General features: G+C 38.2%; 2 protein-coding genes across 4 annotated transcripts in view; both read right to left on the reverse strand.

Annotated features, from left to right (window-relative positions):
- The window catches only part of znf423 (zinc finger protein 423), a 154194-nt gene extending 148494 nt beyond the window's left edge, over positions 1-5700 (reverse strand). For 2 of the 3 annotated variants that reach the window (XM_059506590.1, XM_059506588.1), the window contains exon 1: positions 4850-5700. In XM_059506590.1, coding sequence (XP_059362573.1) covers positions 4850-4889 — 40 coding nt within the window. In that variant the 5' untranslated portion in view covers positions 4890-5700. The remainder of the gene's footprint in view (positions 1-4849) is intronic. The other variant, XM_059506589.1, reaches the window with a different exon arrangement.
- A 7596-nt stretch (positions 5701-13296) lies between these two features.
- si:ch211-216l23.2 (uncharacterized protein LOC565061 homolog) lies at positions 13297-21065 on the reverse strand. Its single transcript, XM_059506591.1, has 10 exons — positions 20833-21065; positions 20540-20611; positions 20302-20385; positions 20045-20118; positions 19801-19933; positions 17816-18015; positions 16007-16282; positions 15119-15292; positions 14537-14959; positions 13297-14402 (listed from the first exon to the last, which is right to left on the reverse strand). Exons 2-10 carry the CDS (start codon positions 20599-20601, stop codon positions 14371-14373), a joined length of 1458 nt encoding a protein of 485 aa, XP_059362574.1. The 5' UTR covers positions 20602-20611; positions 20833-21065; the 3' UTR covers positions 13297-14370.
- Positions 21066-21322: the final 257 nt, after the last annotated feature.

The following is a 21322-nucleotide window of genomic DNA, read 5'->3' on the forward strand; positions in this document are numbered from 1 at the left end:
GCCTTAATGCATCTTTGAATATCAGGAAGTGTCAATTACACACAGACAAATACTACTTCACGTAAAAACTTTCGAGATCAATGAAGTATCTTTTGCTCAAACAAGCAACTTTTTATAAAGAAAACATGGGGGGGGGCATGAAAAAGAATAATATTTTAAAATGTTTGAAAATGTCATTAATTCCTGTGATAGCAAAGCTGAATTTTCAGCAGCTATTAAAAGCTATTACTAAATTGAAAAATAACAGCATATATCTAAAATAGAAATCTTAAAATTAGAAATGTCTTTACTGCCATTTTTCCTTAAATGTGTCCTTGCTGGATAAAATAATAATAATTTTTTTTTTTTAATAGTCTTACTGACCCCAAACTTTTGAGCAGTAGTAACCCACTCCCCATCTCATAACATCGACGGTCTGACAGGCCCAAATTATAAAACGAGCCTTACGGTATGAAACGTCACTCAAATTGCTATTCTAGGTCACCAAACTTAATTTTCTAAATGTAAAAGAATACTTTGAAGACGTATTGAGACGTGCTTTCTAGACAAAAGTCTCCGATGTTCTCTGTGGACTTGATGTGGTGAAAATGACTGCCATGTTTAATCTATATGGGTACGAGCAGCTTTGAGAGACGCTTTCTCGGTGCGTTGTTCCAGCACGTTTTAATCTGCCCTCTGCAGCAGCCCAATCCGGGTTCCAGAGCGCAGCATCTTAGAACGGCCGTGATCCTCCGGGAAGGTCTGACAGGGGAGCCTTGGCTGGCAGGCTTGGTGGGGAAGGAAGAAGGGGTCGCAGGGAATGCCAACCACACAAACAGAATTAATAACAGCGGGCGTCAGAGCGACGCCTTCTCTTTAGAAGTGAAGCGTGGCATGGAGCGGGTCCGCAGTGAGCGCCGGTTCCGGGCCACTGAGCCCAGGCCTTCTGAAAAAGCGTGTGGCTAAGCCTGTACAATGGCAGAGTCTACGAATGAGCTCTTACATTAAGACAGATTCTTCCCCACAAAACTAGCAGGCAGGTTGCTGATAAGGAGTTGTCATTGGCAGACACACTGGCCACCGGGGAGAAACCCACATCCAAACCCACCCGCCTTTTCCTCCCATCACAGACCAGATGAATTACGCCGTGATCTCCACACCAATAGGGGTCACTGCTTTGAGATATGGAAAGGTATAATGATTTGATTTGAAAAGAAAGTTACAGAACGGAAGAAAAGCATGCCTCTTAATATAATGATACCAGTCGCATCAACACCCAAAGAAAGCCATTAAAAAAGACCTCAACTGCTGTCAAACTGTGCGCAATTATGTTTTTTTCCTGGTTCTGATGAAATACTTTTAGAGTTGTTTAACTAATTGTTCATGCTGTGAAGTCAATGAAAACAAAAAAAGCAAGAGCATAAAAATCAATTTTGTGGTTCATCTCCCATTACCTCAAAATCACTCCCTCTTAACAGTCAACACACACACAAAATAAACACTACACTCTTCACATAAACAGTTTAGAACTGAAACGAATGCTTTCTCAATTTCAGATTATTATTGTAATTTCTTAAAAAGCTCACATAAAAAAACTAAATACAAAAACCACTAAAAGAATGTTTAATTAAACCCATAATTAGGAAAAAAAATTACAAATGTTTCGGGCACTACAACAGAAAACTGAAAGGAAACATTTACTAAAAATAAATTCATCTATTATTCTCAATGAACCATCTTTTGAAAATGTGCAACAGATGCGATAGAGTGATTAGGTGCATAAAAAAAATGAAAACAGCACACCAATCAAAGCACAAAATGAAAAATACAAATGTGGATGCATAAGAACACTGGGGGATCTCGTTCCCCGATCACTTCATTTGTGGCTCTGCAGCCCTATGGTAACTCACTTCAGTGTTTTACAACAGCCCACTGACCAATGAAACTTCTGCGCCATTGCCAAAAGTCTAGGTGACAGTAAAAAAAAGCCATTTAATGTTAAAAGCAGATGGTTCCAGAAAAGCAGGAAAGTAAAAAGATGAGACACCGCTAAATAAACAGACCAAAAAAGATCAACACAACCGCAAATTACAGCTTCATTGCCTCTTTTCTTATCATCTAACATGTAACACAGCTCCCATAGGGAAAAAATGCAAGGATAAGTGTAAGTGATAACTAATATCACTGAAATCACACAACAGAAAATCTCAGCAGTGTTCTTTAAAGAAAGAAAAAAACTGCAACTTCAACCCTTACTTTAGAAATCTACAAAATTACTAGAAAATTGTATTGTACTTTATTTGCTATCTAGATGTCCCTGCAAAAACAACTCATTGTTGTTTTATGTATCTAAATATGAAAATCCCTTCTTTCCCACAGTCCCTCAGTTACTGAAATGCACGTCTGAAAATTTACATTCAAAACAGCGAGTAATTACCCAATTCCCTATCGAAACCCTTGCTAAAGGATAGGTATTCTGCAGGAAAAGCTAAATGCATTCCTCAAAGACATTTCAACATATGAAACCAGGTACAAACCAATCCACGTACCCAAAAAGACCCTAGTGTCGGTGGGGAGAGGGGGGAATAATGCCATAAGATTTCATTCTCAGCGAGTTTCAGATGAGCATTACTCGAATGTTTTCTCCCTTTTGTAGAATAAAATGTCCAAATCGATTCAACTGACTGTAAACAACACTGAAAAAACTGAAATAAGTGCCCTCACTGTCTCCCTTCCTGTTGTGTGCATTCATCCCCCTCTTAATGTCCTGCAAATGAAGGGGATTTATTAATGTGTAATTAAGTAATAATCATCGCTACATAATGCATGAAACACTCATGGGGACGGTGGAGATATGAAACAGGAATGCCACAGCCGAGCATTCAGTGCATAGACACACATTAAAAAGGGATTAATTGAGAGAAATAATATTTTGATAAGCGCAGCTCCCTCTCCCCCTCTGACAAATGCTCGCTGTCTTTTTCCTCTCGAAATAATCTCTCTCTCGCTCGCTCTTGTGCGCGCGAATAACACTGGCAATCACAGTTTCTAATGTGATGTGATGTGAGAGCATGACTTCCTTTACGGGAAAATAATACCTGGTCTAACGTAACAATGGGCAACGCTTTTTTGAGGAACCCCCCTCTCTATGTTCCTGCATATGTTTCTACAGCTACAACACCTGCAGATTTGAAGATATCAAAGCAGAAATTAATGACAAACAAGCGTAACCTCTGGAAGAGCGAGCCAATACACAAGACACTGGGAAAGAAGAAAAAAAAAACATGAATGATTTTGTGCATACCACACTCAGACATATTGTTGGTGCCCTTTTAATCTCCAAGCATAGCAATCAAAGCTAAAGGTGCTGGGCTGAGATAGGGACAGAGCGAGCCTTGCTTACATATTTAATTGGCCTCTGATTGACGTGCATCGCTGAGTCAATACAATCACTGTTTACCCCCCAAACCTCTGTGCTGCAGCAGGTCAATGCACACTCGATAGAAAACTGCAATAGTATTTGTTGCAATACAACAAAACATTTGGTTTGCAATTGCCTTGAAAAAAAAAACATTATTAGTTAATTATAAGGGAGAAAAAAAGATGATGTATATTTACTTGCATAACATATCACTTCATGCATGTAGAAAATAAAAACTGGTCACAATAAAAAATTATTATGTTATTGATTACAGGTTCAAAAAGACTGCTCTCGCTCTCGCTCTCTAGCTCTCCTAAACAACTCAACAACGTTGTTTAGGATTGATCTGTACTCAGCAGGCTCTGTCAATGTTAAATATCTATGACAATAACTTATTCTCAACACATTGTATTTCCAGTTCAGCCGCCATGAATATTATCCTCTCACACTCTATGTAAACTTACAACCATTTTCTTCTCTCTTAATGAACCTCTGCAGATTGCGGCCGTTAATTAAAACAAAAAACTGGTTATTATTTGGGGGAGGGGGTACTAATATGGGCCACATGGCCACCCAAAAGCCCATCTGGTTTCTATTGGGGTGAGGGTGCCAAGTGATGTCTCGACCGGCAGCACAATATCTGCCGCACATTGCTGATGGACAAGACAAAATAGCAGCAGGCCTCATTGCTCCTAAATTCACCTGCCTGAGAGTGTTGAGTCTTGTAGGAGGGGCGTGAAGGAGATAAGACTGTGTGTGACTGAGTCTGCCATGTCAAAGTCACAACCAGAAATAAATTCAAGACAATAAACAGCAAAGAGGGGGGAAAAAACACCAAAATGAGATCTGTATAGAGAATCAAATACCATTCACAATACTACTACAGACTGAGAGGGGGGTTTCTAAATTGAACATCTCAGAATCCTTAGGATTTTCACAAAAAGGACAAAATGGGAATACACTTATTTAAAGATCTATTTTATGAGCAGTAGCAGTATTATTAATAATTTAAATATTTAAAACAAATGAAAAATAAAATTTTATAATTTAACAAAACATTACATAATACTTAAGAGTATAAAGTGATGTTGTTTATTTACAAAAAAAATAAATATAAATTAATACAATTGTTTAAATGCCATTTAAAATACTAATAATATATAATAATAGCCAAAAAAATCATCGTTCAGGTACAGCACCTTCCCTATAAGAGATAACTTGTACTGTCAACCACAAGACCTGGTGGCACCTGGCATCAAAATGAAAGAGTTTCATTTCCTAATTATCTTTCGATGTCAAAAATCCTGCTTAAAGTCTCTGAACATAATAGCACTACTGAAAGCAAACGCATTAAATAGATGAATTTCACAATCCCCGCCAGTTTTAGCCACGAAATTTCATTGGTCGTGTGAGTTGTTCCCTCTCGTATAACCAACATAAAACGCTTACCTTTAACGGAGCGCGGTTTGGCCTGCTTGCGTCTAGACATCTCCGTGGTAACAACAATATTTTACTTTCTTTAACTGGTATCTTGTGCTCTCCGAGAAATATTGACAGGTCACGCGCTGAGACTTGGGAGATTTCTTCACTTTGCCTGTTGCAATGCGGCAACTTCGGTCTCGCTAGTCCAGAAGCGTTCAAAGGAAGAGAGAGTACGGCAATGGAAATTGATATTCCAATGATTACACTTCTCCAACCTGTAGATTTGACTAATAACTTGCGGCTTTTCCCGTGCTCGAGAAGCGAACGCTCTTTTGTTCCTCCGTAACGGCGGAGCGGGCACGCGCGCTCAGAGTTTGAAGAAGCGGAGCGTGCCCAAATTACACCTGATCAGTGGCGAGAGCTGCCAATACTTGCCGATAATGTGCAAAAGCCACTTCGCTTGTGTTTCGGAATTGATTCGCAATGTTTTTCCTCCTTTCTGCAGTTGTCGCAACTGTCTCTTTTCGTTGTGATCCCGCCGAGCCGTCCTCCTTCGCTGTTATTTTTCCGAAGGTGCCACTCTCAATGGCATTTTACGCAGCATTTTTACCTGAGGGGATTTTTCTTCTTCTTGTTTATCGTTCTAAAAGCCGTAAATATTTCTAGTCGCTAGCCTCTCTCTCCCTTTTTCTTTGTCCTGACTCTGGTCTTCCCTCCGCCTCCCGATCCGACTGCTGGCGGGGCTGCAGCGCAGACACACATAATAAAGCCAGGCTTGGCTGGAAATGTAGCCGTGTCCCAGCAGGAGGATGTGAGAGTAGGGTCCCGGCGGGGGAGCGCTCTGATCCCGCAGGGAGCTCCGCACAGCCTGGGTTGAGCAGACAGAGAGAGCCAACAGCACCAAACCATGGTCAGCCATGGAAACTACAGCTTAACTTGGAGCACGGATCGGGGCCAAAACACGGAGCGTCGAGGAAACTCTGCAGCGTGCAAGAAAAAAGACGGACTGGATTCGCTTTTTGCGCTCCTTGTACTGGTGCCATCGTCTCGGGTTAACTCCAGCGTTTAACTGACGATTGAACATGGTGACACTTTGACTATTTGGGGAGTTTGATTTGAACATTTATCATTTCTACGTCGCTTTTGCAACACGTTTATCTGCGTTCAAACGATTAAGATTTACGATTTAAAGGGATAGTTCAACTCAGCCAAAAATAAAACAGTTTCATCATTTACTCACCCTCACGTTGTTCCTAACAGGTTTGACCTTCTTCCTTCCTACTGCTCAACACAAAAGATGTAATGCTGTATGTTAAGGTATGACAGCCTCAGTCACCATTTACTTTCGTTGCATCTCTTTATATCCCATACAATGAAAATGAATGGTGACTGAGAAAAAAAAAAGTTTTACAAAAACAACAACAGGGTGAGTAAACAGATTATATTAGTAATTTCTCTTTGAAGGAGTAAAAAAAACAGTTTAGCTTTTGCATCATCAAGTGCATGCATTTTATAAAAATAAAAAAAAGATCTGCATACACAATCAGATGTGTTGTTTTATTTTCATTGGTATTATGGGATATGTTTTAATTAACTTTTAACCCCTTTTTCTAGGATCCTTGTTGCGTTCCTTTGGCAGGATTAGGTCTTTTCGACAGTATTTTTAGTCCCCACAGCGTCTGTCTGGCCGTCTGCGTGTGCTGCCGAAGCACAGTCACAGAATGAGGATCATTTGTGCAAAAATCAACCTAAGAAATGGTCAAAATCACACGCGGCGCGCCAGAGCTGCTCAGCCGTTGTCATGGATAACATGGTGGGCACCCTGTCTTGGTCAGTAGGATATCCTGCAGATTGAGCCAGGCACCCCACGGAGCCACGGAGCGGCCTTTAAAACTGACCCCCCGCGGAGAACCGGGGCCCCTCTTGTCTTGTCTGAGCGCACGCTTGGAGACCGCATTTAAATGTGCTTCTGGTGTCCCAGAGAGAGAGTCCGCTGGCACGAAGGGGCGAAAGCTCACCGCAGTGGTCCCTTTTTCTCAAATAAATTCAAAGGAGGAAAATAACCCACATTACAAGCCCCTTAATGGTCAAGGACAGCCGAGACTTGAATGGTTTGAAAGAGTGGCATTGTGAAATCACATAGCACGCGATTACACCCTCTGTCATCTTTTTACGGATTTGCATTTTTCTTGTGCCACAATGAACAGTTCAGAATAAGACTTACAAGACATGTGGATGAAATTAATTAAGATGCTGGAGAAAAAGAGGTGTGATCTGCAAATGCAGTGGTCCGGTTTGCAATAGACGCTGTTGCTATTTTAGGACAATTTTAATGAGTGGCAAATACATTTTTTAAGCTTGGATGACTGCATGCGATTTGAAAAATATTGAACGTTTACAAGAGGAAGCAAATCTCTCATTGGATATTATAAGGACGGAGGCATTTGCAACACTTAATTTCACTGCTAACTGAATTCAAATGGCCTCAGTGTTGGTTAGTATTTTCCTTCATGCAGCAGGGATGGTGGTAGATTGATGCCCTTACATTATTCAAAATTTAGCAAGAGCTAAACAGCGTTTTGTCCTTTCTCTCATCCGTCTCCTCTCTCACCGTACCCAGGTATGCTGCTATTCTTATGCGACTATCATCCATTGGACAGTGTGGACCCAGAAAGCACCCTTAAACACTCCCCCATTGTACTGTCACAAGCCTGGAGAGTTCATGTTATATTTATGTTGCCTACAGCGTATTCTCTCTGTTCTGTTCTGTTCAGCTGAACTCACGCCAACTCCTCCAGGTCCCCCCTCCACAGACAATGTTACATCTCATTGGCTTTGCCCTAGATAGGCTATTTTTGTATGAAATAATTAGACATAACTGATTTAAATACTGCAAAGCCAACAGTCTTTTGTCTCGTTAACAAAGTACAGGAGAGGCGCACGCTCACGGTGTCACTTCTGTCAATCCGTACGAGGAGGTTTAAAATACAAATGCTTTTGTAGTTAATGGATCTGAAGCAGAGCCAAAAAAATTAGTCATTTTATTAGCCTCCTTCGATTCGGGTTTTACTTTCGGGACCAAGCTGCGTTGACCTGACCTGATAAAATCTATTATGAAAGCAAAAAATTGTCGGGAAAGCATTGCCAGAAGCTTTTTAATTGTCTCAACGTGTACATCAGCAAAATATAGGATTGCTAAAATATGCAGCCGTACAGCACTAATTGTCCATATTAGGACAGCGCGGCACTTAAAACAGCACGTTTTGTTTGTTACAGTGACCCCAGACCCAGACAGCCATGCTGATGCCGAGTGCACATGGCCACACGAGGGAGAGGTGGAGAGCAGGAACGCAGATTGGGGCTGACCGCTCGGCTGCACTTTAATGTACCCTCTACTTCATCAGTCCTGATTAGCCACCATAAAAATCCAGATTGAACATTACATTTTTACTGCTGATTGTCTTCCAAACACTCTCAGGTGTTGGCGTGTTAAATGCCGGGGTGTGCATCTGTCCTCACATCCCATTAGCTTGCTGCAGTGAGACATGTGACTTGAAAAAGGGGGACCCTCTTCAGAAACGAAAGCAATGCAGAACAAATTTCAGGCTTTTAGGCTTACCGTGTCTTGTGCCAAAACCTCAATAATAAGCCCCCCTCCAGCCCCCGTTTGCCTGGCTCTTGCCCCAGACTTACACAAAGAAACACCAGCTTTATGGACTTAGGGCATTAAAGCATAAAAAACAGCGGACGGAGAACAGGTTCGGAACACATGGCGCCAAACGCGGGCCCGATCACGTCAGATCGCACATGCTATATGCTTTAACGCTCCAATTCTTAGGTATATGGCCGTGTTTTCAAAAGGGCACATGAAAGGGCTAACTGAGAGAGAGATGAGCAATGGTGGCGAGGAGGCCGGCGCTCCAGCAAAAACGCTTTTCTGATGAGCTGCAACAATGCACTCACTCCCACGACATCAGCTCTCTGCTGGGAGACTCCTCCTAATTTCCTCCATCCATAACAAAAAGAGCTACATTAAACAGTGCCATTAGTGCCTGCAATTTGTTTTATTCTCCACAGAAAGAGAAATGTTATCTGTGGCGGACAAACTTAACCCAATTAAAGCTCATTGTGTATGGGGGCCTTGCTGGGTCTTCAGCTGATGCCTAGGAACGAGGGCAGAGGAAGCCAACTTTGGGGAGGGAGAGGGAAAAAAAGAGCGGTTGGAACACGTCGGGAGAATTAGGGAATGTAGGAGAGAGACAAATGTGCTTTCAGGAAAAAAGACGGGAAGAGAAATTATGTTTTCATACGCTTTCTCCCCACATCAAATCCCTCCCAAGATGGTTTGATAGAGGAATATTGTGCAAAATGTACACTGAAAACAAAAACGCACTGATAATTCGGCACTTAAACAAATAGCCGAAGGATTCGAGTGAAGTTAAAACCTTTCCATGAAATAAAAAAAGGGAGGTACTGCGTACAAAGCCACACGTTCTGAGACTCTCGCTCATACCCTCACATTTTTGCTGTTAATTGTTGTGATAACACCTCTCGATTACAGGGGTTTAATTATCAACATGTTTGGCTGTTAGACCCAGTACCTGGCACAGATCCTGGTGAAGGGCTCAAGGTTTCTAATGAAGATCTCACTCACAGCAGCATACAGGAGCTCAGTGTGGTGCTGTCCTAACAAAGAAGCACATTGCGTTTAGAGACGACCTGGGTATCTGTGAATTCTAACACAATAATGCCAAGAATATTCATAGTGATACATTTTGATTGATATCCAGTTGTGCTGGAATGGCAAGTGTGTGTCTCTGTGAGAAAATTTTTTTCTGTGTGATTGTGGAAATGTAACAGTAACTGAATCGCATGTCGTGGGACACAAATGAGGCATGTCTTTGCTTCCGTAACAGCGAAAGCTGGTTTCACTCCGTTTGACTGGTAATCCTTCCGTCTCCTATTGCATTTATCAGCTTTAGTAGAGCCGTTTTTTGCTCACTTACCCAAAAAAGGCCCAATCAACACCTCCCAGCTGGTGAAATGAAGCAGAACCGGGCCTCCATTACTTTGAGACGTGATGGATACTTCACAGCTGCGGTCGAGTGTCTGTGATCAGAGTGGAGAGACAAACAGCTGTAAAACATGCCCTGCAAAAGACATACACACATTTGCTGACAGTGTTTGCCATTAGGATTTACATGCAGTGTATACTGTATACACACATGACTGAGCAGATTCATCCACAACTAATGTTGTTCTCACACAAGGCCAAAGAAACATTTATGTGAAATCTTAGCAATCTGAAGGAGACTGAGGACAAGAAACAGTCCATGTATTGAGTTGCTTTGAAAAGTGACATAGCTTTTAAAACCAGGGCATTCATTCTCTTGAAATATATATTTAAATCTCACTTGAGCAGCATTTACTGTTCTACCGTGATTTATGTCTTTAAAATATCTAGCTTATTTCTATATTTGTTGTGTAATTTACATTTATCCATATTTGTCCTCAAACACAAACATTACGTCGTCTGAAAGCAATATTATCCCAAATTGGAGGATGTGCATGATCTAACTTCACAAATACAGATTCCTATTATTATGAAATTGCACTAGAAACAGTAGCTACGCTCTGCAAGCCTTCGATTTATCTCCCAATGGTTAATTTGCGTGAGAAAATGATATTTACTGTTATTGAGAGGAAATACATTCACGCTAGCAATGTGTTCCAGAAAACGAAAACAATTTGTAGGGTTCAATCTGTATTTAAATCGTATTAAATGTCGCATTTCAGTGTTTCCTCTTTTCAAATTAAATATTCAAATAAAATATAACAAAATCTAAATCTCTGTAATAGAAACGCAATGGATGTTTTGAGGTTTGATAAGCAGAAGGACCAGAAATTAAACATTAAACTGCTATGCTGAACGTATGGAACATATATATATAGGTCTACAGCGCCATCAAGTGGTTAAAATCAGCTAACTCAGATAAGCGTCGTGTCTCGCAGTGTTTGGCGATTAAACAGCCAAATATTTTGCAAAGCCACAACATGTTAAACATTTATATTTAATTGTAACACTATCAAGACCCCTCCCCTTATATATTATATATATAATAATTATTATTTTTTTTTACCTCTGTCTATGTTGAATAAGCAAGCCGATTTCCGCTCCATAAGGAACAAAAAGTAATGGTTTAGTAAATTAGAATTCTTGGGGAATAATAATATTAATGGCATAAAAAGTTAGAAATTTAAACGAAAAAATCGTTTAATTATCATCATAGTAAAATCGTAGTAATAATCATGTAAAGTTTTTTAAATTATAATTCTTAAAATTATAAGATTTTTTTTTTCTTTCTTTGTCTTATGTGGCAGAAATGGACTTCCATAGTTTACTTACATTTCTGGCACTGTTTAGATTTATAAAGTTACTTGTTATCCAAAACAAATTACTCAATTCTCATCTTCTGCCTCATGTAACTTTAAATTTGTGATGTTGGGATCAAGAGGAGTCTCTCATTTCCATCCACCAAATGTTAAAAGGAGTTCATATTAGAGTTAGTAACTTAGATAAATTACCCATATGAAGAAACTCATAAGCATTGAGACGAGTTTTTTTCAACCTCACTATAATAATTAGGAACAATCAGTTTTAATGCTGTACTTACACGCCTGTAAGTCACACACCTGTTTCTGTGTCTGGTTTGTAATATCAAAGGAATAATTCACCTAATACCTGTTTCTTATATACTCACCTTCACTTTCTTCAGTGCACACAAAAGGTTCATTTTTGCCTAACATCTCATTCAAACTCTGCAATTAAAAAACAAACAAAATGAAATTATCATAAATGTCTGTATGACTTCTGCACTAATGCCATATTTTCTGAATATTTCTGAAGCCGTGGGGTGCATTTAAGAAAAACTGTGATATCCGACTTTAGAATGAATAATGGAGTCAGATCTTTTCGATGAATCAACTGATCCAGTTCACAAAACTGAATCTTACTGAAAAAGCTCACTGGTGGAGAAGATTATCACTAAATTACAATCTAAAATTAAATCTACATGCTCAATAAATTAGAATGTCGTTGAAATGTTAAACTCAAATGTTAAACTCGTCTATTAAATAAATTCAATGCACAAAGACTGAAGTAGTTTAAATCTTTGGTTCTTTTAATTGTGATGATTTCGGCTCACATTTAACAAAAACACATGAATTCACTAATATGGTGACATGCCAATCAGCTAATCAACTCATCAACAAAACACCTGCAAAGGTTTCCTGAGCTTTCAAAATGGTCTCTCAATTTGGTTCACTAGGCTACACAATCATGGGGAAGACTGCTGATCTGACAGTTGTCCAGAGGACAATCATTGACAAGGAGGGTAAGCCACAAACATTCATTGCCAAAGAAGCTGGCTGTTCACAGAGTGCTGTATCCAAGCATGTTAACAGAAAGTTGAGTGGAAGGAAAAAGTGTGGAAGAAAAAGATGCACAACCAACCGAGAGAACCACAGCCTTATCAGGATTGTCAAGCAAAACCGATTCAAGAATTTGAGTGAACTTCACAAGGAATAGACTGAGGCTGGGGTCAAGGCATCAGAGCCACCACACAGACGTGTCAAGGAATTTGCTGAACCACAGACAACTTCAGAGGTGTCTTACCTGGGCTAAGGAGCAGAAGAACTGGCTGTTGCCCAGTGGTCAAAATTCCTCTTTGAGAGCAAGATGAGAGCAAGTTTTATATTTCATTTGTAAACCAAGGTACTAGAGTCTGAAGGAAGGGTGGAGAAGCTCAGAGCCCAAGTTGCTTGAAGTCCAGTGTTAAGTTTCCACAGTCTGTGATGATTTGGGGTGCAATGTCATCTGCTGGTGTTGGTCCATTGTGTTTTTTGAAAACCAAAGTCATTGCACCCGTTTAACAAGAGAATTGAGCATGTCACGCTTACTTTTGCTGACCAGCTTTTTGAAGATGCAGATTTCATTTTCCAGCAGGATTTGGCACCTGCCCACACTGCCAAAAGCACCAAAAGTTGGTTAAATGACCATGGTGTTGGTGTGCTTGACTGGCCAGCAAACTCACCAGACCTGAACCCAATAGAGAATCTATGAGGTATTATCAAGAGGAAAATAAGAAACAAGAGGCCAAAAATGCAGATGAGCTGAAGGCCAGTCAAAGAAACCTTGGCTTTCATACCACCTCAACAGTGCCACAAACTGATCACCTCCATGCCACGCAGAATTGAGGCAGTAATTAAAGCAAAAGGAGCCCCTAACAAGTATTGAGTACATGTACAGTAAATGAACATACTTTCCAGAAGGCCAACAATTAACTTTTTTATTTATTTATTTTTATTATTGGTCTTATGAAGCATTCTAATTTGATGATGTTTGTTGTTGGGTTTTTGTTAAATGTGAGCCAAAACCATCACAATTAAAATAACCCAAGACTTAACTACTTCAGTTTGTGTGCATTGAATTTATTTAATACACAAGTTTCACAATTTGAGTTGAATTACTGAGGGAAAAAAAAGGAACTTTTCCACGACATTCTAATTTGAGATGCACCTGTATGTTTGGTACTAATCAACCTTATGATCTATGAAACCTCAACCCCATTGTAAAGAATGGTGGTGGCAGCGTCTTGCTCTAGTGTTTCTTTCCTGGCAAAGAGAAATAAAAACGCTTGTTGCCATCAAGGGTAACACAGATGGAGCCAAAATCCATGAAGGGTGCCAGTATCAGCCAGCCAAAGACCCGTTCAGAGCAGCAACCACTTTGTTCCAGTACAACAATGTTCCAAAGAATAAAGACTTGAATCCAATCAAAAAATCGTGGCATGACCTGAAAAATGTAGTCAGATGGCGCAATCCAATTTCAGTTTATAGCAAATTTGCATTCAGAAACATGCAATTGTACACAAAATGTTGTGTCCAGTCAAAAAAAAAAAAGGGTGGTGTCTATCTGGAAGTTATTAAGCTATTAAGGGTAAGCATTCAGTGTATAAGGGAGAACAGTTTTTAAGTTTAGGGACTGGATTCACAATTAAGAAATTTAAAAATCCCAAAAACTAAAATCCAAAATGTAAAAAAAAAAAAAAACGAAAAAAGATAATTTTATTTATTTCAAAACATTATGCACTTTATTTATCTTAAAAAAAAAAACAAATACAAAAAAAAAGATCAAGAACCTTCTACAATCTACCAGGATTCAGAATAGTCTCAAATTATTGCCTCACACCAAAACTTGTATATGGAATATATTCAATCATTGTACAGAGAACAGTGATATTTAAAAGACATCTCTCACAGATTTATGCCACAGAAAATTTTCATATTTATTCTAAACATGAGCTTACAACTGTGGAAATAAAGAGATCACAACTGAGGCTTTTTCCATACCAGAACATTTTTAAACAAAGTAAACAGAAGTCAAATTTGTAAAAAATATAAAACAAAAACCTGCCTAAGTCCAAAATGTTAACAACTGTTCCATGTGGCAATACTGGCCTACTATTTAATCAGGTGTCCTGAGAGAATCAAGGTAGCAGGCGTCGTGGTGGGCAAGGACCTGAACATGGACAAAAAAAAACAACAAAAAAAAAAACAAGAGGAAGCAAAAAAATTAATAAATTAGTGACCGATCATTCAATGTCAATAGTTTTCTAAATAGCCATCATAAGAACTTCATGAGGAGATGCAGACCTGTTGGGGCTCCAATATGAAGGCTCCTAAGTGAAGGTGGTGGTGCTCGAGGACCCCAGGGCCCATTCTGGGGAGGTGGTCCACACATCAATGGTGGCCCACGTGATGAATGAGACCCCGGATGCTGCAACAGACCTCTAGAGGATGGGAAACCAAGAGGTGTTTCAAGCAGAGGGGCACGGTCAAGAAGAGGGGCACGAGTGGAGGATGGTCCATGTGCAGGTGCTGGGCCTAGAAGAGGTTGTGGCTTGTCAAGACTATGAGGAGCTGCTGGGCCTCTAGATGGGGGACTAAATGAAGAACCGTGTGAGACTGAAGAGGCCCGAGCGGGTAAAAGACTATGGGGGGCAGCTGATCTGTGGGAAGGTGGCTTTAGATTTTGCATTGAAAGCAAAGGAGGTGGTTTTGTCTTGGGATATGAGCCTGGAAACACAAATACAGCATTTAAATTTATTAATGAGCATCATAAACAGGTTAAAAATTAATTATTAAATAATATTCCTTAAAGTAAAAAAATTATACACCTAGTATATAAATATGTATAAATATTGTATTATTTTATCCTGTGCCTCAAAAACAAACCTTGCAATCCCCTGTGATGGCCTGGGGGTGTATCTCCAGACCCTGAGGGTGGGTTTGCCTGCTCCCTTGGTGGTGGTCCAGATCCAGCAGGCAGGAGTGGTGGGGGTTTTCCTAACCCTGGAGGCAGGCTGTTTATTACAGGAGCAACATCACTGCCCACCTCAGCCGAAGTTACTGGAGAGGAAAGGAACAGAGTGATAGTAAAAAGATGTTATAATGTTTAGAAATATATTATACAATCTGTATAATTTAAAATCTAACTTAATTTGTAATTCTATATGGTTTTATAAATCCAGTTACATCATATACCATCTTACATCTTGGAGTCAGAATTTTGCACAGTGCTACTCCTGACTACTCCGCTGTTTTCAACATAATATTAATACTTTTTTTTCCTGAAGGCTCATGTGACTGAAGTAATGATGCTAAAAAATCAGCTTTGAAATCACAGGAATAAATTAAATGTTAAAATATAAAACGCATAATATATTTTTTATCAAATAAATGCAGGCTTGGTGAGCAGAAGACAATTCTTTATAAAATATTAAAAACTTTTAACTGGTAAAACAGTATATATCTGTGTGTGTGTGTGTGTGTGTGTGTGTGTGTGTGTGTTCGTGTGCGTGCATTTACATGTATTTAAATAACTGAATATGTAATTATATAATTAACAGATTTGATAATGAATTAAAATAAATAAATCAATCAGTGTACAATGTGCACTGATTGCATTCTATCAATCATAAATGCATCGAACTTGGTCATATTTTGAGGTCATATGTAATAATATCAAATATTAAAATGTACAATAATGATGAGAATTAAGACACACTTGTAAAGACGACACAATATGAATGTAACTAGGCCAGGACATGGAAGCATGTTCACCTTGCAGATGGTCTTGGCGATTCTGAAGATACTCTGTCAGTGTGTTGAGCTCCTCTGGGTACAGGTGCAAACCTTCGGCCAGGAGAAAGAGCAGGTGGCGGGTGGCAGAGGGAACAGTGTGGCGCTCCAGCTTGCTGCGCTCCAGGTAGTCCTCCGTCAGCTCAGCCGCCCGTGCCGCAGCCTCCGTGGGGTCCAGCACCTGCCGCGAACCGATCAAGCGCCTGAACTCCACCAACACAAACTCCATGGCTTGTTCTTTAGGCATATTTCGATGAACTGTGGAGAGGCAGAGGAAGGGTCAGCCAGAGGAGGGAAGGGGCTTGCATATGGTGCTCAGTGTGAGCTGCTGCAGTCTAAGCAGTGCGCACAAGAGTTCTACCTCATCAGCAACACGCTGCAGTCTGGCAACCACTGCTTAACCCAATTACCACATTACAAATTCACTACGCACTCAAGGAACACATTCATGAGCACACTTGAATGTTAGGAGAAGGGACATTCAGAAGAGTAGAAGTTAATATAAGATTGCTTTTAAAGGTTTTTAATATGAGGAAGGCATAGTGCATGAGATAACTCTTATGCATTTTTATGAATTCAGTTTTGATGTATGACATTGCATAACAGCAAAATCAGAAAATGTAAGTGTTCATTTAACGTTTAAAAAGGACTTATGTTTTTGCTTAAGTTTGTTTTACTTGTTTGTTTTTTAGATGTGAAAGTCTAGAAATGTTTGATCGTTTAGTGTGTGTTCAGTTTTTCCTGTGTTAACTGAAACTATTTGCTGCTTTGTGTTATAAAATGTGTAAAAAGTGTAATCATCTTATGTTTTTTCTATTTATTATTAAATGGTGGGCATTAATTAAAATAATGGAATGAAAGCATGTCTGTTGTTTGAGGGCATTTAATCTATTTTAATGTCATGCTGAGGGTCAAGCCCACCATGTTTTGGATGTTTTTTTATTTAGTTTTTTGGATTTTGAGTCAAGCACAACTGATACATTTTTGCTTGTCTGTATTGGTGCAAACATTTATAAATATGTAGACTGGTAAAATATTTATTCTCAAATCTATTATAATAATATCTTTTTTGTAGAGAAAGTGTGCCTGACCTCTCAAAACTGTTTGTTTTTATTGGGGGGGAGGGGGGGGTGTAAAAAAAAAACTTTTTTGTGTGTGTTTTGCAAAATTACAAGCGTTTATAGTTAAATTTGGAGGTATGTCCATTTTGAGATTTGAGAAACTTGTGAAACTGAGATGTGCCCACAATGCAATAATAAAAGAAAAAACTAAAATATTGGTAAATAAATGCCAGAAAAAGCTTTTCATTACCATTTTATGAATATGTTTCTACAAAACATAAAGGTTGTATGCTTGCTGTCTAGTCCAGTGTAGCTTTTTACCGCCACAAGACTTAGCAACAGCCTCTTTACAAAGTCATGCTTTGTTATAACACTGATATTTTTTCAGTTAATAAATTTACATTTATGCATTTAGCAGACGCTTTTATCCAAAGCGACTTACAGTGCATTCAGGCTATAATTATTATATTTTTTATTAATATAAATGAATTCTCTTTTTACTGTTCTGAAAGTTTTTGAATATTTTGAAAGTGCATTTTCAGAATGGATAAATGTATGTATTTTAGTGTAATCATAAAAAACTGGTTTAATGTTTTGTTGTTTTTTTATATGGCAAAGAGTGTAAAAATGCCCACCACCAAGTCAAGTTTCTTTAAGGTTATTTCACTGTTGTTTGAAGTAATGTTAAACTGGTTTTATTGGGAGATCGATTGTGGGAGTCGGAACTTACTTTTGAGGGACTCTGAAAATATGATTACTGTGCACGAGGACAGTGTTACATTAGTCTGCTCGACGAGAATACATAAGGGGGAACCGTCGGAGCGGACATCTTGGAGGGCCCGCGTCAGGCCTGATTCCACCTGCAGGTAAAGCATTTCCACCGAGAGGCCACGTTCCTGCAAACACTGGCCTATCGATTTGGGGTAATCCCTTTGAAAGAAGAAGAAGAGATCTGGTTATTGAGCACCAAGCTTCAGGGCAGGAGGAGAGGGTCTTGGGTGTGACCTCGTTTATATATGCAGTAATGAAAGTTTTGATGTGCCACACAAATCAATAAACCAACATAAACAGCATTTTAAAAGTGTATTACATATTAGAAAATAGTTGAACATTAAGTTGTTTCATTTGTTTTAGCCAAATAAATGCTTGGGTTTGAGTCATCAGGCTTTGAAGGATATAAAAAGTGATAAATATTAAGCTTAAACATGATGCAGAAAAATACGGTTTAATATTAATAACATAACCTTGCACAAATATAATAGTGAACAGATAGTTTATATATATATATATATATATATATATATATATATATATATATATATATATATATATATATTAAAAAAAACATATATTAATGTTTTACCAAAATCTTTGTCAATTAAAGCACTATAAAATGGATCTTAATAAAATGTGAAACACTTCTATCAAACACATTTAGGCCAAGATCTATTTACTGGATGGCAAAAATGGGACGGTCTGTTATGTTTGTGTCATATTCATTGTGTATTAATAAAAACAGAAGTATGTGTTTCCAGTCAAGGAATTTTAAAAACATTCAATTTCATTGTTGCATTCACGTTTTGATACTAGTATTGTTTGTGTTTTTCATAGATTGTGTTTTTGTTTCATTTAGTTTCCTTTAGAAATATGGCTTAGATTACTGAAGATTTTGAATATCAGCACTTCTTATAGAAGCTATTTGGCTAAATACACAAAGGAATGTGATTAAACTGTCAGTTTTTTTTCCAAATGTGATGTTTCTGGACATATTATTTCAGTGAACGTGTTTGTTGGAGAGTGAAAATGTACAGAATACAACTAAATCAAAAACACTTTTACGCTCGAGACCTAACAAATTTGGAAAATGTGTATTCAACATTCAGGGTAACATTTAACATGTCTTTATTATTTCTCTTTTTTTCCTTTTTTGATATGTGGAATAGAAACTTTAGATTATAAAAGTCAAATGATTTTATTTTTTTATTAAACTTTATATCATGAAGCAGGACTTTAAAGAACACCAAGTTGAATGCACCATATGGGCTTAAACATTTGCATTTGATTTATTGGATAGACAATTCACACAGCATACATATTGAACTTTTTTTCTAGATTTGCACTATTATTCATCTAGAGTTAGCAAAAAGGTTTAATTCAAAGATTAATTTTAACAGTTGATTGATGTATCATGTTTAGTGTTTTTGATGTTGTTTTTAGATTCGCAGTGTAAAATAGTAATGTTATTTTAAATTATTAATTTATAAAAAAAAATAATAATAAAAAAAAAAAGAGACTGACATTGAAATGTAAAGAGGAAGAGCATTCCAGAGACTTCTGTTAAATAATAGTGAACATTTAGAATACTGGAAGTCTGTTGTCATTGTTTTTTTACTTGAAGGCCCATTTTAAGATTTTGGATTATTTATAATACTAAAATATCCACCCAAATTTTTTTTTTTATTAACCATCGAAGATGATTCTGGATAGATACGCATTATCTAACATTAAACAATACAAAGCACATTTACACAACAAAGAAAAATAATAATAATAATAATAATAATTAAAAAATAACAGCATTGCACAAAATGTAGGAAAACAAGTCCATATTTTCAGTGCAAACTCTGGAAACAAAGTTTAAAAAAGAAAGCAAGTTTCACACAATAAAACATTTACCACAACAGAATTTTACTGCTACCTGCCGAGTATACTCACACATTCTGGTTGTTCACCGACAGGACAACACAGTCTGCAGGCTGTCTAGCACCGTCTCCATGCAGCTGCTGGAAGAACCTCTCGTATATGGCATTGCGTTCAACTGTTGCCTCATATTCTTCAGATGAAACAGCTGTTACAAACACATTTACATGGAAAAGTTGATTCCAAAAAGATTTCTCATAATGGCCACAACATCAGCAGTGAGAAACCATGTTGTGGTTTATTACATGAACAATCATACCAGTCGACTGATGTGGTGAATGCTCATAGTCTGCAGTGCCAGAGTAGTCAATCCCTTCGTCTAAGCTTTCAAAGCTGAAAATTTAAAGAAGACTGGTTGAAAAAAAAAGTTTTTTAGATTTTAAAAAGATTTTAAAAAGAAGAAGAGAGAGACAGATACGTGAAAAATAAAAACTTAAAGCCAGGAAAAGATCACTAGTATTGCACTGTCAACTACAAAAAAATAACATTTTTATTTTCTGTCATATTTCAACGTGCCTCTCAGATTCTGGATGGTCATCTTTTCTGTCCTCCTTCATTGGATATGGTGCTCTTCGAAATGGTCTGGGAGGTTTTGAGACACTGCATGGAGCAAATGACATGATTATGGTAAACCTAACACCAAAAACATAAAACGTATGTTGTGGGTTTAAATCTAGTAATTGACGTACTAATTCTGAATATATTTATGCAGTAGCCCACAGCAGCCATTATACTGATGTTTCACCTAACTTACCTTCCTCCACTGTGTTTTGGTGGTGGTCGTCTGCCCCCAACTTTCTTCGACCACGACGACATTTTATTTTTTCTAAATGAACGGCGTAACAAACATTATCTAAAATATCTTAAATTATAATATCGCAGGACACAAGTCGAATGAGTTTTGGATGCCCAGAAAAACCTGCATGTACCGTTACTATTTATTTTTTTATTAAACTAAAGTCTATGCTTAAAAAACCGTTTAATATTTGCGACTTTTGTAAAATTATGGTTATGAAAATGCCAAATTTGATGCAAAGCCCATCTTACCTGCGTAGATATTCGGTTATAACGTTAGCCCTCCTGTTCTATGAATCACGATAAATCGATGAATTTGCTGATACGTTATTTAATCTCTGACTACATCAGTACATACGAAGACTATTTTTAGATTAAAAAGATTATGGATAATAGTGATTTATTCGAGTTACTGCTCGAGATTCCTGCAAAAGACCTGTAACACACTCGAACTGACTTCCTTTCGAAGAACAAGTGCATTATTTGAGAAAGCGTGTGGCGCCTCCTAACGGACAGGAAGACAAACGACGATGCCAATGACGTCACCACCCATCCTCCTCAGTCCTGAGGCTGGAGATCAAAAACTAGTTTATAACCAACTCATCAAATATCTCCATCATATACATAACTAAATATAACTATGTGATTTAAGATTTTGTTGTTGTTACCCATTTGTATTCAAGTGGGGGGGGGGAAAGCTTATTTGGAGAGTTTACAATAACCTTCATTCTTCTTGTGAACC

Source organism: Carassius carassius, chromosome 23, assembly GCF_963082965.1.
Source record: "Carassius carassius chromosome 23, fCarCar2.1, whole genome shotgun sequence".
In the NCBI taxonomy this organism is placed as follows: domain Eukaryota; kingdom Metazoa; phylum Chordata; class Actinopteri; order Cypriniformes; family Cyprinidae; genus Carassius; species Carassius carassius.

Coding starts and splice junctions, on each gene's coding strand:
- si:ch211-216l23.2 (XM_059506591.1), bottom strand. CDS start 20,601: ATGTCGTCGTGGTCGAAGAAAGTTGGGGGCAGACGACCACCACCAAAA. Junction 19,934..20,044: donor TTCACCACATCAGTCGACTG/GTATGATTGTTC, acceptor TGTTTGTAACAG/CTGTTTCATCTGAAGAATAT. Junction 15,293..16,006: donor TCGCCAAGACCATCTGCAAG/GTGAACATGCTT, acceptor TTTCCTCTCCAG/TAACTTCGGCTGAGGTGGGC.